Genomic DNA, 18498 nt, shown 5'->3' on the forward strand with positions numbered 1-18498 from the left:
ATATGTATGGGAATTTGAGGGAGCAATGAAGATGAAGTTTATTTTCTGGTTTATTATTTTTCAATGAGAGAATGATTTCTAGTCATAGCCTTTGGGCCCTACTGTGGAGAGTAGGCATTTAGTCCCGGAGAGCTACTGTTGTTACCTGACAGGGTCTGGGCCTGGAGTTGCTCTTCATCGCTGTGTGGGTTCTTGATTTTCCTGTAGGAAAGATTTCACAATGTGACTCCAGGTGATTTTGAGAGTATGTTTATTAAAGTTGGAGAATGTGAAACAAAAGAAAGGCTTCAGGTAGAAAAAGCAATAGGAGAGGAAAAATCAGAGAAAAGGGGTCCTTGAAGACAGGTTCAGGGGGTCAGCCCAGATCAAGCTGCTATTGCCCACTGCTCCCCTGTTTGCAAATCTTGAGGGGTTAGGAATTGCAAGTCTTAACAGGGGTCTTCAAACTACGGCCCGCGGGGCCACATGCGGCCCGCAGAGGAGTCTGATCCGGCCCGCCAGGTTTTTTGGGCAGTGAGCGCAGCCAAGGTGTTACAGTAGGAATTAGTAGTTCATATAGTCCGGCCCTCCAGCTCTCTGAGGGACCGTGATCTGGCCCCCACTTTAAAAAGTTTGAGGACGCCTGGTTTAGGAGATACAACGCCTGGGAGTTCTGTTGCCAGAGTGAGCTGTGACTTTTTTGTCTTGAGTCTTTTAACCTCTCTGGCCTGCTGGAATTCTAGGGGAGGTCTCAGGGGAAGAGTCTTATCAGAATATTCATTAGCTTTTTAGAGTGTTTTTCAATATGTTGATTCACCAAAATGTGCACATAGAGGGCTTAGGGGTTATCTTCTGGTTAGTTTTCATTTTTATTTAATAGTTATTTATTTTAAAAAAAATACATTTTATTGATTTTTTTATATTTTTTTATTTTTTTATTTTTTACAGAGAGGAAGGGAGAGGGATAGAGAGTTAGAAACATCGATCAACTGCCTCCTACACACTCCCTACTGGGTATGTGCCCTCAATCAAGGTACATGCCCTTGACCAGAATCGAACCTGGGACCTTTGAGTCCGTCCAAGGCTCTATCTACTAATCCAAACTGGTTAGGGCTGGTTAGTTTCATTTTTAAAAGAACATCATCAAGGTCATTGAAGAGGGGTGGGGACTGAGACCCTTTGGTCTCAGGACAGCCTGGAATATGTAAGCCATTTGCTCCTTAGTGTCCTTTGTTAGGGAAGATAAAACCTTGTGATTCATTAGCTAGCTGTGCATTGCTCAGATTGCTTGGTCTTATTTAATGATACTATCTCATTTTCCCTTATTTCACTTGTCAAGGAATCTCCTAGCTTTATACTGTCCTTCCTCCAGCTGTGTTAGAAAAAAAGATGTTTGTTGTTTATGTAGTCAGGTAGCCACATGAACTGACCTTAGGATTTTAGTTGTGCTGAAACTAAAAAGGGAGGGCCAGACTTTCTGCTCTGGTCAGGGTCATCACTCAAGTTGGCTATGTTCTACTTGCCTTTATCCTTGGGGGCAGATGGGCAAGGAAGCCCCAGGGGAATACAATATTTTCTGGATCCAATTTACTGCATTCTGACCACCACAAAAATGTGTAATTTGTAAAATTCTGCCTCTTTGATTGTTTTTTGCTAAGCCCTGTGACCCTTAGAAAAAAAATCACTATTTAATAAGGTCATCAATGAGAGCATGGCACTTAATTTATGGTTTCACTCTATAGCCACATCTTATATAACATTTATTTGTAAAATTGATTTCATGACCTAATGTTCAGATTTGACCTTAATGCACATAATCATATAAACAGTTCTCAAATGTTTTTGTGATTTTAATACATATGTCTGTCTTCTTCCTCACAATGTTTTAATTATAGGGTTCATCTGCTGATCGGAGTCAGTGGAGGGAACCAACCAGAACATCTGATGGGTTGTGCTCACTCTATGAGGCAGCTTTATGTCTCTTTGAAGAGGTATGTAATAATCATGACTTTTACATTACAAATTATTTTGTGTTAAAATGCTATTGTATGTATTTATCCCTTAAAAATAATCTGTTCTACCTCTGGAAAGGATGCAAAAGAAAGTGACATCAGTGGTTGTCTGTAGACCTGGGGTGTCTGGCATCAGGGATAGGGAACATATTTTTCAGCGTATACCCTTTTATTCATTTTGAATTTTGTATCATATGAAGGTAACTGTAATTTTTAAAAAAGTAAAACAGATATAGAAAGACATACAAACAAATGTTGGTTTAGTGATTTATCATTTTAAAAAATCCTTCTAATCTGTACCCAAGTAAAGGAATAAAACTTTATTCTTTTATGTCCTGGCCATAACCCTTTTCCTCCTCACTTAGGTATCCACTGACTTTTAGAGTACAGATGCTCTAAAATCAACTTATGATTGTGTTACATTCCAATAAAACCCTTATAAATTTAAAATATCATTTAGTCAAAAGTACATTTAATACATGTAACCTACCAAACATCATAGCTTAGCCTACCCTACCTTAAACATGTTGAGAACACTTATATCAACTTACAGTTGGGCAAAATCATCTAACCCAAAGCCTATTTTTAAAAAATATATATATTTTATTGATTTTTTACAGAGAGGAAGGGAGAAGGATACAGAAATAGAGAGTTAGAAATATCAACGAGAGAGAAACATCGATCAGCTGCCTCCTGCACCACCCCCCACTAGGGATGTGCCCACAACCAAGGTACATGCCCTTGACCGGAATTGAATCTGGGACCCTTCTGTCCGCAGACCAATGCTCTATCCACTGAGCCAAATCGGTTTCAGCAAGCCTATTTTATAGTAAAGTGTTGAATATCTCATGTAGTTTATTATGCATATCACTTCTAAACCATCTTAAAGTAAAACAGTTCTAAATCGAGCCATTGTAAGTTGAAATTGTATTGTAATTACTTTGTTGCATTTCTTTATAGTTCTTTACAGGTGTACATCCTTAGACACTATGTATAGTTCAGTCTTGCCCATTATTGTGTACTATTGAAGTGATTTTAATACCTATGTCTCTGTTCTTCCCCTGGCCAGTGGGTTCAGTGGTTAGAGCGTTGGCTTGTGAACTGAAGGACCTGTGCATGGGTTGCAGGTTCCATTCCTGGTCCCATGTGGGCTCATGTGGGAGGCAACCAATCTGTGTATTTTTCTCATATCAGTGCTTTTCTCCTCCTCTCCTCTCCTTCCATTCTCTAAAAATCAATGGAAAAGATATTATCCGGTAACGATTAACAACAACAAAAAAAGTCTTGCTCTGGCCAGTGTGGTTCAGTTGGTTGAGGGTCTTTCTGTGCAATGAAAAGTCACCAGTTTGATTCCCGGCCGGGCACATACTCAGGTTGTGGATTCGATCCCCAGTTAGGGGTGTGCCTGAGGCAGCTGAGTGATGTTTCTCTCTCACATCGATGTTTGTCTCCCTCCCCCTTTCTCTAAAATCAATTAGAAATTTTTTTTTTAAGTCTTAAATCTTTTAATCCAACGCTTCCCTCCATTTTCCCCCCCTTTCCTTCATTGTATTTGTTCAGAAACCTGTTTTTTTTCAGAATTGCCTACAATCTGAATTTTGCTAATTACTCATAATCCAATTCAGTAGGTCCTGTGTATTTTCTGAAAATTGACTGGTGGATCCAGAGACTTTGGCAAGATTATATACATGATGTAATCTTTCATCACTTTCTCTTTTTTCGTGGTATTAACAGCCCTGATACTTCATGACGTGTTCTATTAATTCATTTGTGCTTGGTTGCAAAATGGTGGTGTTCTATCATCCTCTTTAATTTACTAATTAGAATGTTTTCATAAAGAAATGATTCCTTTATTGACCACTTGGTTACTTCGCTACTATTCATTTAGAAAAGGCAGAATAAAAGCTTGATTTCCCTCACCTGATTTTTTATTAAACACTGATTTTACTTTACTAGGTTTCAGTTTAATGACTCAATCTCCCGTCATCCTCCAAACTTGACCAATTGATTTCATTTGAAAAACATTATGAACTGATAGATTTAAACTGATAGATTTGAGTTTTAGTCCATTGAATTATTATCTATAGTGAAGCTTATATTGTTTCATCTTTGGCCTCCTTCCTTCTATTGTTTTTATGTAATGTTTCCTCACTGTGTTCCTCTTCCCTACTGTATCCTTTCTGTTAACTGTATTCTGTTAAATTTTTATTTCACTTCCAGTAGTTTCTCCTCAGCGTGGGTGCACTGTCCTGTAAAAGGATATCAATTTCAAGAGTTCACAAGAGCTAGATTGCTCTACTAGTAGGTTTTAAACTTTTCATCATGGACCCCTTGTACTTATCTGCTGTCAGAGAGAGCACAGCTTTTCTCAGTTGCAACTGGTATTCTTAGCTTGGTTCACTCTTCTTTTCAGTGGCTACCTGATTGGTTGTTTTATTTTGTTTCTTTTCTTTCTTTCTTCTTCTTCTTGTTTTGTTTTGTTTTGTTTTGTTTTGTTTTGTTCTGAGGTCTGTCAGACACTCTGTTGCTTCCCCCTGCACAAATGTCATTACCACACAGATTTTGTGTTAGGTGGTGGTTTGTTTCCCCCAATATATATTTGGAGTTATTGGAACTACCATTGATTTTGTTATGAATACTAAGCATGGTTTTGGAATTTTGATTTACAGAGAGAGTGGAAGGGAGGGAGAGAGACAGAGAAAGAGAAACATCAATGTGAGAGAGACACATTGATTGGTTTCCTCCCTTACGTGGGGCAGGAATCAAGCCAGCAACCGAGGTACGTGCCCTTGACTGGAAGCAAACCCACAACCTTTCTGTCTGCAGACTGATGCTCTAACCACTGAGAAAATTTTGCCTTCTAGTTGCTCTCTGTGGTGATCCAGAATGTTTAGAAAACTATGTTGCTCCTGCTATTGTCATCTTCCCTGAATCCCATCCACCTCCTAATTGTTCTCAAAAAATACGTTTGTAAGCTCTGTGAGTAGACTTTTTTTCTGCCTCCCTTTTCTGTCTTTGGGGAGAGGAGGAGTGGTGGCTATGATTATTCTTATAAGTCATATTATAGTAATTCTAGTGGCCCAGTGCACAAATTCATGCACATTGAAAGGAAATTAATTAGAAGGAATATTTTAATATTGCTATTCACCCTTTCTTTATAATAGAAATGTCAATCAAATTCACGATTGACAATGACAGATTTAAACATATGCGTGTGATTGGCGCCAGTGAAAGCTTTATATATATTGTGCATGAGCGAGTCAATGTTTATTTTTATTATTTATTTTTTTAAATTATTATCTGTGTACATATCTTACCATTGCAATGTTTATTTTTAATATGTCAATGTGCGTTATATGTACCAGCTGGTTGGTCAGAAAGCCAGACGGATGTACAGTTGGTCACTTAGACTTTTTTATATATAGATATATATTTAGATGAAATATTCTAACTCACTTGGACCCACTATCCTTTCATCTCCAGCAAAATTTCAGATATTTTATTAGGGACTGGCAATCTTCCCTTATACATATGTTGTATGTTTTCAGAACTGTCCTCATTTTTTCACTGGAAAATATTTGTCTAGACACATATTATTCCATTGTAGATACTATTTAAAGATTTTGACTTAAATTACTCTATTTCCTTTATGTAATGGGTTGGTAATAAAATATATTGACTATTGAAGATTTGTCTTTTATTTTTTCATTTGATTCAGAGAAAAAATTAAAAGGCAGACAATGTATTGCCAACAGTTATAGTTAGGGTTAATATCTGTATTGTATGGACTTCATACAAGTCAGTAAAATCTATTAAGCCCCAATAAATAAATAACAAAACAACCAGATGGAGAAACTTTAGTTCTATTGATAATATGGAAATGAGAAGTTAAAATAATGCATCCTTTTTCCCCCACTTAAGTTTGCACAAAAGAAAAAAAGCACAATACTTATTATTGGTATGGATGTAGTGGAAACTTGTACTCATATCACTGTATTTCTTGGGTAGGGTAACTGGGATGGCTATCCTGGGTTCTTCAGTTTTGGTAGGATTGATGGGATGGGAAAAAAGCCTGAATTTTTAAAAAGCATTATGCATGGCAATAAACTTTACCATTATATTCAACACAAATGGTAAATAAGTCATGATTTTTATTTTATGTATATATGTGTATACTGTATGTGTGACTATTGAATTGCTCTGGACTATTACTGTTTTTAGGATAGCCCTAGTGATAAAATAATGCTGTAGTACTGTTTTGGAAAGCAGTTTAGTATAGTATGTGTCAAGAATCATAAGATTGTTATTATTTTTTTATTTAGTAGTCCAATTTCTGAGTTTTCTTTAGATTTACTAAGGAAGTAATAAAAATGTCATAACAAATATATTAAAAATAGCTTATATTACAAATAAGTAGGAAGAATCTAAATGACCAGTTAAATGAAAGTACAATAGTTAAATGAATTGTGATTTTTATATTAAATGGAATATTATCAATTCAATTAGGAAGAGTAGGTAGACAATATGGAAATTTTGCATGAGTCTTTTATATCATTACTTTTTAAAAAAATTCTCACCTGAGGATACTTTTCCATTGGTTTTTAGAGACAGTGGAAGAGAGAGAGAAAGACAAAGAGAAATATCAATGTGAAAGAAACACATCAGTTGGTTGCCTCCTGCACAAGCTCTGACCAGGGCCTGGGTGAGGGAGGAGCCTGCAACTTAGGTACGTGCCCTTGATCAGAATTGAACCCAGAACACTTTGAAGAAAGCTCTATCCACTGAGCCAAACTGGCTGGAGTGGTATCATCACTTTTATACATCCACGGTAATAACTGTAAAAGAAGATAAAATTCTGGAAGGGCATATGTAAAAAGTATAACATTTATTGTATTATGGTGAGGGGATTATCAATGGTGATTTTTTTCCTACTTTGGTAAGCTCTGTTTTTTATAATGCTATTGTATGCAATAGCAAAATTTTTAGTTAAAAAGGTTTGCTTGTGTATCTCCATCTTCCTATTTTTGTCATCTTTATTTGAATCTTTTAGTGTTTTATTCTATAGTAGTATATAGTCTAGCCATTTATGTTTAAGAATGGATGAGTTGTTAGGTTATTTGAGCAGTTGGGAGTTTTAGAAGAAGGAAAGTTAACAGTAATTACAGGATATTTATTAAAATGTCTACTTTAAAAATATTTTGACAATGCATTGTATGTTTTTAATTTTAATAGGTTTGCAGAATGGCTTCTGATTACTCAAGAACATGTGCTAGCCCAGATAGCATTCAGACTGGTGATGCTCCCATTGTCTCAGAAACCTGTGAGGTTTATGTTTGGGGGAGCAATAGTAGCCATCAGTTGGTAGAAGGCACGCAGGAGAAAATATTACAGCCCAAGCTGGCTCCCAGTTTCTCTGATGCTCAGACGGTGAGTTATTTGCATATCTTACAGATTGGTAGATGAGAGGGTTTGCTTTAAATAATTATAAAAGTGTTTTTTAAATGAGTGAAGATTCTTGACTGTTTCTTATATCTATTGTTTCTATATCATACTGTGTCAGTTTTTTCATTTTAATAGAAAAAATGTTTTTAGTCCCCCATTTCCCTAACGCTATTCCCAGGTTTTAAAAAGTTAAGTTGGGATCTGGATTTTTAAAAAGAATTATGAGTGGCAACATACTTAACATTATATTCAACGTAGGTGGTAATACTAAATAAAAACTGGAATTTTCCTTTTGCCAGATTGGTATTTCATTTTTCTATTATGGTCACTTTTTACATTTGTAACTACCATTAGCTAAGCTAGATGTTCTATTTTATTATTATTTTCATTAAAACATTTTTAAATGAATTTAGAATATAATATGGTTCCATAATGGACCCTAAGGAATTTATAGGAACATTTTATTTCTTGTCCTTTAATTATAAGAGGAGGTTAAAACATTTTACTTCGTTGTTTCATTGAATCATGACCAGGTAAATGACCTGGAAAGAGAAAATATATGTTAATTTGAGCATAACAAAGGCAACATGAAAAGGCCATTAATGATTTTCTTAATTTTCTATTTACTTTTCAATCTCTATGAAGATCCATGCCCTAGTTAGCTTTAAAAGACTTCTTTTGAGCCTCTTTGTTAAAACCAACCGTAAATATTAACACATTGATTCTAACAGAAGCATTTTATATTTACATTTCTATTTGTTTGCTTATAGATTGAAGCTGGACAATACTGCACTTTTGTCATTTCTACGGATGGCTCTGTCAGAGCTTGTGGTAAAGGCAGCTATGGGAGACTGGGCCTTGGAGATTCTAATAATCAGTCTACTTTAAAAAAGTTAACATTTGAGCCTCACAGGTCCATTAAAAAGGTTTCATCTTCCAAAGGATCTGATGGTCACACTTTAGCTTTTACCACAGAAGGAGAAGTCTTCAGTTGGGGAGATGGTGATTATGGGAAACTGGGACATGGAAATAGTTCAACACAGAAATATCCCAAGCTTATTCAGGGCCCTCTTCAAGGAAAGGTATGTGCTTTCTTTTTTAACTTAAAAAAAATAATTAGATGCACTGGTGCTATAACTGACAATATCTTTCAGATTTTGTTGTGTTCCTTCTGAAGTTGCATTCCCCCAGCTCTATGGATTATCTTTTAAATAGTTCTTTTATGGTTTATGAAACATTTTCACATACATTATTTAATTTTAATTCTTATAATAACCTTATTCGGGTAGTTATTTTTTCATTTCACAGGTAAGAAAACTGAATTTAGGGCTCTAAGGAACTTCAGGCCCCCTTGCTCTCATGGAGCTTTAATCAGTGGGATAAAGATAATAAATAAGTAAACAAACAGATAATTTCAAATAATAGTAAAGGAAAATTGAGTAATGTAATAGATACTAACTTGAGTGAGGAGTGTGATATTAGATAATGAGGTCAGAGTTCTCTTGGAGGAGGTAGCATTTTAACAGAAACTTACATAAGGCTTTTTTTTCAGGGTCTGCAGTTTCATTAGGTCCCCAAATTGTGTGTTGTCATAGTTATAATATCCCTGGTTTCTGCTTTATGCATCTTAAATCCATCCTAAAAGTTTAATAAGAAAAGCTTGCTTTTATGAAAACAATATTGAAATTGTCATTTCATATGTTTACTTTTTCTGATCTGATTTTTTTTGTAAAAAAAAAAAAAAAGATTTTGTTTCATATTTTACAAGAAACATATATACAAATCCTGTAGTATAAAATGATTCACATTTTAAATAAATTCATTTTTAAAAAGATTTAAAACAGCATTTGTAACTAAAAATTTTGAGAGAGAATATTTTTCAAATATTATCTCAAATGTATATAGTATATATGTATATACATATTTATGTATGTTTTTTAATTTTATTGTTTAAAGTATTATATATAATATTACATATATCGATATCTCCTTTTTCCCCATTGACCTTGCTCTGGCTACCCTCCCAACCCCCACACATGCCCTCACCCTTCTAGTGTCTGTGTCCATTGTTTATGCTTATATAGTCCTTTGTTTATGCATATAAATCCTTTGGTTGATCACTTCCCTCCCTTCCTTGCACCCCTCCCCTGTCATGTCAAACTTCAATGGGAAGACAATCCCCTGTCTTCCCATTGAAGTTTGACATGAGGCTTTTAAAGTGGCTAAGTAACTTGCCCAAGGTCACACGCAAATCAACACAATCTCCTTCCTGAGTATATAATGATATGCAATTACATAGGTCTCTCTATTTTAAGATTGTATTCTTTCCATGAAAGTTCCCTCACATAGAAATCTGTTAATGTTTAAGTTTCAAAATTTTTTTTGTTAATCATCACTGGAGGATATTTTCCCATTGATTTTTTAGGAGAGTAGAAGGGAGGGGGAGAGACAGAGTGAGAGAAACATCGATTGAGAGAGAGAGACATTACTTGATTGTCTCCCACACACACTCAACCAGGGCCAGAGGTCGAGCCTGCAACCTAGATATGAGCCCTTGACTGGAATCTAACCTGAGACCCTTCAGTCCACAGATTGACATTATATCTGCTGAGCCAAACCGGCTAGGGCTAAGTTTTAATTTTATATCAGAATTACATGTGGGATACTTTTCCTTCATGGGAGGTTGGTTGACAAGGTTAGCTAATCAAATGAATTTTAGTTTATTGTAACTTGCAGTATTTTAATTGAGACATCAACCCCTAAGCAGTGACCTTTGGAATCCACTTAACAATATCAGGGGATACTTGATAAAATGTTGAATATGAGGCTCTAAGGTACTTTAGATAAACACTATTTGAAGTTATGTTTTCTTTGTACCTCCTTTCTTCCTTAATTACAATTCTTTTTAAAATTAGTTCTAATTTTTTATATTAGAGAAACTAGAAATTGAAAGGACATGGAGTTATTGGTGTAAATTTTTTCCTTATGTATCTTTTTCAGTAGTTAGTGATTTTGATCAGTGTTAAAGGTATGAGTGGTCCCCAAAATATATTGGTACATGCCTTTATTCCCCTAATTTTTGCTTACCAACCACATAACTGAGGGTGTATAGTTTTTACTTGAGGGTAAAAATTACTATCAGGAGTTTAGTTAATGTAAGCTTATATACGGCTTAGATCTTTCTATTATACAATGAGTTTTACTTGATTAGCCAGGATTAGAGGTTTTATTTTAACTTTTTTTTTTTTTTTTTTTTTTTTTTTTTTTTTTTTTTTTTTTTTTGTTCCATGAGTTTAGCTCTCTCCAACTCTTTGAGTAAAGACTTGAGTAGTGATATAATATTATTGCAAGGGATTAGGCTGCTATATTTAGGGTTGGGGAGTTGCTATTACGATATATGTTTTATCCTCTTTGTGTTCATGAAATTCACTTTGTGTACAATGCAGGTAGTTGTTTGTGTGTCGGCTGGATATAGACATAGCGCTGCTGTAACAGAGGATGGTGAATTGTACACATGGGGTGAAGGAGACTTTGGAAGATTAGGTAACTTTTTTTTCTAATTGAAATTATTCTCATAGAAAAATAGAAAATAATGATGGTTATTGAGTGAGACTAGAATTAATAGGCCAAAGACTGTAATTTATTTTGTTAGTTTTTAAGTTCAGAGGAAGATAAGTTTATATACAGAATACCTAGATTTTGGTGCTAAAATTACAAAATGTAATGAAATCTATCAAGTATTTACTGAGTGTGTACTATGAGCAGGCACTGCAGGATTTCAATGATAAGAAAGATACCATCATGATCTTGATGTGTATAAGCGAGTGGAAGGGAAAACAAATCAATATGAGCATGATACTGGGTAGCATTTGACAAAGTGCTCTGAGAGGAGCAAAAATAGAATGTCCTAATAGTCATTGGATAGAATGGGTGACAGAGTTTGGGAGTTGCCTAGAAGATTGGATGAGAGAAGATGATAGAAATGATTCTGTTTTTCATATTTATCTGTATTAAAAAATGCATTAATTCTATTTAATGTGTATTCCAGCTGTGAAGTAATGGCCGAAAGAAAAGGAGTTAATATTTCTTTTTTGTTGTGTTTTACCAAGGTCACGGTGACAGTAATAGCCGTAACATTCCAACATTAGTAAAAGACATTAGCAATGTAGGAGAAGTTTCTTGTGGCAGTTCACATACTATTGCTTTATCTAAAGATGGGAGAACTGTATGGTCGTTTGGAGGAGGAGACAATGGTATGTAAAAATTTACTTGTTGATTACTTTGGCCTTTTTTCTTGAGATTTTTAAAAATTATTTTTCAGCTGTACATGTCTATTGTAGAAAAACCCAAATACTGATGATAGAAATTAAAAAACCTAAAATGAACTGTTTCTACAAATTTTGCTGTTACCATTGTTAAAGCTTTGGTAGATAGACATCTAAATATGTACATACTCTATATTGCTGCACAGATGTTTTTTTAAAAACCAAAGCATGCCTATATTTACCATAGATATTATTTAATAACCTCTGGTTTTTATCTAACAGTATTTTATGAGTATTTTTTATGTCAACAAGCATGGCTCTACATTTTTCTTTTAATATTCTCAAAATATTCTTTTATGTGATTGTAGCACAACTTATAAAACCAGTTTATTGTTGAGTATCTAGAGAGTTTCCAATTTTTTTCAGTATTAAAAACAGTACAATGAATGACTGAATCTTTGTCCACTTTACTTAGACACTGCTATTAGCAATGTGAGAATGCGCACTTCCCCATATTCTTTAATACCCCACTAGGTATTAAAGTAAGATAATTTTAAAAATTATTTCAATAGTGAAAATAATATAATTTATTTTTGGTTCTTAGTAAGGTTGAATATATGTTAGCCACTTATTTTTCTTCTTTAGTGATTTGCCAAGTTTTCTAGTTCATGAACTATTAAATCTTTTTAAAAATTAGAAACAATTACTTCATATGCACTCTAATATAGGAGCTATTTAGTGTATCAGCAAATTTGAAGTTAGAAATATCACTATAAAAGGAGAGAAAAACAAAAATAATTTTCTATATCTATTTTAAAGTGGTTTTAATTGCAAGAACAGAAGTTCTTTAAAACAAATAAATTATTTAACCTGAATGTGTTTATTTACATAGGCAAACTTGGCCATGGTGATACCAATAGGGTGTATAAACCTAAAGTTATTGAAGCTTTACAAGGAATGTTCATACGCAAAGTTTGTGCTGGGAGCCAGTCTTCACTTTCTTTGACATCAACAGGGCAGGTAAGACTAAGGATGAGCATGAAGGCTTATATCATTTCCTAGAACTAGGAGACAAAAAAGTAATTCAAAATTTAAAGTTAAAAAAGATTTAAAACATATATATTTTCTCCTGTTTGAAGTACAGTATCTAAGAAGGAATCATATTTTCTGATCTGACCTGTGTGACCCAGGTAAACCTGCCCTTAGCCCCCTGTTCTTTATATTAAAATGGTTTTATAAAACCTGCTAGCACTCAGCAACTCTTAAGTGTTTTCCTAAAAATCATGGATAGTAGGAGAAAGAGAGACTAGTTCTTGCTGGAACCAGTGATATGAACTAACAAAGCAAGAAGGTAATCAAAAAAGAGGGTAAGGAGAACATTTCCATATGGAAAATAATCTGAGAGGTTTAGGTGTCCCAAGAAAGGGTTAGTCAGGCTTAGGATAGTCAGAATTTTACAATCTCTTTATAAACTTTCGAACTTATACATGAGTATCTTGACTTCCCTTCAGTTGTTGTTGATGAAAAGGGACCTGGTATGATGATAGACTGACACTAATTTCCTGCTTATATCCACAGCAATGACAGTCAAAAAGGGTGCTAACCACTCATTCTCTTACATATAGGAATCACTTATGTACCAAGTAGTGGTATAAAAATGTTTTCAAACTAAATCAAAAGGCAGATGAGCAGCAAAGTGAAAATTAACATATAATTAAAAAAATTTTTTGGAGAGACTTGAATGCCTTGTATCCTAAAAAATCTACCTCATGCTCTGGCTGGTTAGCTAAGTTGGTTAGAACGTCATCCCCATACACCAAGGTTGCAGGCTCTGTCCTCAGCCAGGACACATATAAAAATGAAGCAATGACTACATAAATAACTGGAGCAACAAATCCATGTTTCTTTCTCTCTCTCTCCTCTCCCTTCTTTTTCCTCTCCCCTTCTCCTCTCTCACCTCTCTTCTCTCCCTCTCTCATCCAGCCCTTCTCTCTCTCTAAAAAAAACACAATTAATAAAATTTTAATAATCTATCCTGTTTCCCCCAAAATAAGATAGTGTCTTATATTAATTTTTTCTCCCAAAGTTGCGCTAGGTTTTATTTTCAGGGGATGTCTTATCTTTCCATGTGCTAGGTCTTATTTTCGGGGAAACACGGTACCTCAAACTATCACCTTGTACTTCACTACATTAGTCATTTGTTACAATGCTGGTTGCTACCTTAAAACTTAAAACTTCTCTTTTACATCTTTCTCACTGAGAGTTTTGTGCTAAGAGTCAGTGAATTGAAGCCAGAAGATGCTCATCTATCTGTTGTATAACCACAGACAAATCACCAACCTCCCTTGAGCATCAATGCTTCTTTTGTAAGAGAGGAGTAATAATTCCTACTTTCTTACAAATGATCTTAAATAACTATTATTTAAATGGAAAGTTTCTATAAACCAAGAAGTACTGCTTAACTATTAGTTGCTAATCCTCCTATATAATAAAATCCTAATATGCTGAGTGTCTGGTCATCCAGTAGTCCATTCAACCAATCAAAGTGTAACATGCTAATGATATACTAAGGCTGCTCAACTGCTCGCTCTGATGTGAACTGACCACCAGGGGGCAGACAATCAACCAGCCCACCAGTCTCTATGATGTGCACTGACCACATGGGGACAGATGCTCTGACTAGTAGATTAGCTTGCTCCTGGGGTTCAACCAATTGGGACAGAGCGAGACAGGTCAGACATGCCCTGGAACCCTCCCTCCGTCCCTCCCTGGTTGGTTAACCTCCCTCAGACTGGCCTGCACTCTCTCGAAATCTGGAACTCCTCAGGGGATGTCGGAGAGCCAGTTTTGGTCCAATCCCTCAGGCCAGGCCATGGGACTCTACTGGTGCATGAATTAGTACACCTGGCCTCTAGTAATATAATAATAGTAATAAATTCAGTACACTAAATTCTAAAGAAACATGTAAATTGTTTGCTCTATGAGTATACTAAGTTAGTTATGTGAAGTCAAATACATAAACTGAGAAAAAAATAAAGTGAGAGAGAAGTACTTTTGAATGGTAAGGGTAGTTCTGTTTACCATTATACTACTTGCTGAGCATGAAATGAACATCTACTTTTTCCTTGGTTCATCTCAGTCCCTCAGGCCTCTTCAGTGCTAACTCACCACCATATGAAGAGTGATACAGTATGTATATTTTTTTTTATACAACAAGGCCTCTAAAATGCAAGCCAAGTAGTTCTTCGTGTATTCAAGCAAAGTTTTAGCAAAACTTAGCTATGTGAGTCTTTTTTTTTTTTTGGGGGGGGTGGTGGGGAGGAGGGAAAGCACAGGCACGGCTGTACTCCTGAGAGGAGGAAGAGCATGAGCTATGTGGGTCTTAATGAGTGACAGTGCTATACTGTATTTGAATGATTTAGGAAATTTTCAATGACATTGACTATATTTTTTATCAGTGTATTTATCTTCAGTTTCTAACCCCCTCCTAACATAAATCTTTCTTGTATTGGAATTATGTGGCATTCTATACTTAAATAACTTCTTTGGCAACTGGTACAAGTATTTGCTCTTTATTTTTTTATTGAAGAGGTTTAATCTCTAAGTAGTCTTTTCTGAAATAATTGCAAGACAAAAAAAATTTCCCAAACTTGATGGTACAAAGATAAGAGTCTATAAGACCCATTGAAAGAAAGAAAAAATGGTTCAGTTTGCTGATTATTTTGCTTTTGGGTTACCAAATTAGCAGTTGTTTATTCTTTTATATTCCATATTTTCACCTCATTTCCCTCCAACATCTTTAATCAGTATTAGTAAAAAATAAACATGTTTGTTTCACATGGTCCTCTTTCTAAGTGGTAATTAAAATTGTTATTACAATGAGATAAGGTATTTTCAACTAAATCATATATAGCAATTTTGTGATTTATAGAATTTTTTTATATGATCACACCTTGATTTAGTCAACACAATACTATTTGTTGGGACCTTCAATGTAAGAAACATGTAAAGGAGAAGTTTTAAGATTGCAAAAGTATTTCTAATCTAAGCATGGACAAATATAACACAATGAAAGCCAATAAGTAGCTTTGGCAGTATCTCTCAGAAGATCCTTCCATGTATTTTTTTATGACCAATTATTTTTCTTTCAGCGAAGGTTTTTGTCTGCCTGTATAATAAACTTTTAAAAACAGAAAAATAAATTACGATGAGCATCTTTAAAAGATTTGAAACAGTAAATATAATTTTAACAGTAAAGTTTTTAGTATTAAATCACACTGTTTTTTATAATATTTATTTCTAATTTCTCAAGTTATTATGTATAGTGTATTTCTATTTGTTTCAGGTCTATGCTTGGGGCTGTGGAGCTTGTCTAGGTTGTGGTTCTTCAGAAGCTACAGCTTTGAGACCCAAACTTATTGAAGAACTGGCTGCTACCAGAATAGTTGATATTTCTATTGGAGACAGTCATTGTTTGGCTCTTTCTCACGGTAAAGTCATTCGTTTTTATGAGTTAGTATTAACTATCATCTTTCACAAATACATCACATTTAAATTGTGCTTTTCTTCTTTTGTTCTTTGTGTTTTGTTTTAGATAACGAAGTTTATGCCTGGGGCAATAACTCAATGGGGCAGTGTGGCCAAGGAAATTCCACAGGTCCTATTACTAAACCAAAGAAAGTGAGTGGCTTAGATGGCATAGCTATTCAGCAGATCTCTGCTGGAACATCACATAGTCTGGCATGGACTGCTCTTCCTAGAGACAGGTAATAGTGGCCACATTTAAAAAATTTTGTGTTTTAATAGCAGTAGAAGCACTAGTAAAAACAAATAACTGTGCTTTCTTTTAAAATATACTTCTGAAAATTTTTAGTATTGTTTTCTTATTATCATAGTTGACATCTAGATTTCTTCCCATTTTAATATTGGGGTTAGATATGTTTTATAAGCATGAGATTATCCCTGTATTTAAGATATTTTCCTAATTTGTCTTCTAAACATTTTGAGTTTCTTCTGTGTCCAGATAATGATTAAAAAATGTTTTATTTATTTCAGAGAGAGGAAGGGAGAGAGAGAAAAACATCAATGCAGAGAGAGAATCATTGATCAGCTGCCTCCTGCACACCCCCTACTATGGATAGAGCCCACAACCTGGGCATGTGCCCTGACCTGTTATCGAACTATGTCCCCATGATTCATGGGTCAATGCTCAACCATTGAGTCACACTGGCCGGGCCCAGATAATGATTTTAAAGTTAAATGTATAAATATCAAGAGGAAATTAAATTAAAATAATCAAAACCAGAAGTAGGCTTACTTGATTTAAATAATTAATTAGCCTCTATACCCTTTACCTGGCTGGTTTTTGCAAAAAAGTAATTGCCAGACTTTTAAATAAAATAAGTTACTTTTTGCAGAAATTTAGCTTTTTCATGAAGTGATAAATATAGATCTGTTTAATTGGGTAGGTGATTTTTTGCCAATATTGGGAGATTGAATTTTAAGGAATTTGAGGATTGGTTCAGATATTTTTAGATTCATGTGGGCTAATTTACAACCTAGAATGTATTATACAGTTTGACTCTTGAACAACATGGCTTTGAACTGTGCTAGTCCACTTATACATACACAGATTTTCGCCAATAAATATACAGCCAGCCCTCCATATCTGTGCATTTTGCATCCACGAATTCAATCATCTGTGGATTGGAAACAGTAGTTTTCAATCTGTGGCAGTTGGAGGCCCAACTTTATGAATTTTTCTCTGCCATTTTATATAGGGGACATGAGCACCTGTGGATTTTGGTTTTCACAAGGGTGTGTGTGTCCTACAACCAATCCCATCTAGATACTGAGAGACAACTACTGTTAAGTTTTGGGGATTCATAAATTCTACATGGATTTTTTTACTGCACTGGGGTTTTTTTACAGCACCTGTGACCCCTGCATTGTTCAATGGTCAACTGTATTTGCATTTTAGACCTTTGATTCAGGTGGGGTTTATTTAATTACAATTAAATACATTTATGCCCTCTAAAACAAAACTCCAAAAGGATAATAAATTGAATATCAATTAGTATTAACTCTGCAACTTCCCATTTTAGATAGTTTGTTTCCAAGATCTTGAAAATCTTAAGAGTTTTTAGTTTTTCCTTTAATAGATGTCAGTATGTCACTGTGAGTCAGACTATATTTCTTAAAATGAAATATATATTTTATAGACCCTTAGAAGGGGCTATAGTAGATCATGTGACTTGGCCTTCTGCTTTCAGGTGAGGAGTATCCAAACCTTACAAAACAGATGGTGGTTATATATTTTCTTATTGAAGAACTCTAGGGATTGCCAATTCTTGGTTTTCCTCATTTGCTAAAATGAAAGGTTTTATCACCTTCATAATCGATAAGGTTTTCTGTGTATCTTGTTGAAACTTTTAGCTTTAGTAATGGTTTAGATTTTGTTTTGGATCATGTGTAAAAATTTTATGTTAAGGTGGCTCCATAATTTTTCTTGATGCTTTTTTCTAGACAAGTTGTTGCATGGCACCGACCTTATTGTGTAGATCTTGAAGAGAGTACCTTCTCACACCTGCGTTCTTTTCTTGAAAGATACTGTGATAAAATAAACAGTGAGATTCCCCCACTCCCTTTCCCTTCATCAAGGTATGTTTTATATATGTATATTTGTGTGTGCGCGTGTGCATGTCTATTAATTACTCATTTAAAGTTTTGACTTACTCTTTTATTTTTGGGATGCTGATGAATTTATTTTTATTTATTTATTTATTTTTTAAAATTCTTTA

At 34.6% G+C, this 18498-nt stretch overlaps 1 protein-coding gene across 18 annotated transcripts in view; it reads left to right on the plus strand.

Moving 5' to 3' along the window:
• The window catches only part of HERC1 (HECT and RLD domain containing E3 ubiquitin protein ligase family member 1), a 162305-nt gene that overhangs the window by 26949 nt on the left and 116858 nt on the right, over window positions 1-18498 (plus strand). For 15 of the 18 annotated variants that reach the window (XM_045581729.1, XM_036439557.2, XM_045581761.1 and 12 more), the window contains exons 3-11: window positions 1875-1970; window positions 7224-7418; window positions 8204-8515; window positions 10880-10976; window positions 11543-11686; window positions 12591-12718; window positions 16044-16188; window positions 16293-16464; window positions 18224-18358. In XM_045581729.1, the coding sequence (XP_045437685.1) occupies window positions 1875-1970; window positions 7224-7418; window positions 8204-8515; window positions 10880-10976; window positions 11543-11686; window positions 12591-12718; window positions 16044-16188; window positions 16293-16464; window positions 18224-18358 (1424 nt within the window). Of the gene's footprint in view, window positions 1-1874; window positions 1971-7223; window positions 7419-8203; window positions 8516-10879; window positions 10977-11542; window positions 11687-12590; window positions 12719-16043; window positions 16189-16292; window positions 16465-17196; window positions 17217-17266; window positions 17274-18223; window positions 18359-18498 lie in introns of those variants that run through there. The other 3 variants (XM_045581764.1, XM_045581772.1, XM_045581780.1) reach the window with 3 other exon arrangements.

This window comes from Pipistrellus kuhlii, unplaced genomic scaffold, assembly GCF_014108245.1.
Source record: "Pipistrellus kuhlii isolate mPipKuh1 unplaced genomic scaffold, mPipKuh1.p scaffold_m20_p_1, whole genome shotgun sequence".
Taxonomy (NCBI): Eukaryota; Metazoa; Chordata; class Mammalia; order Chiroptera; family Vespertilionidae; genus Pipistrellus; species Pipistrellus kuhlii.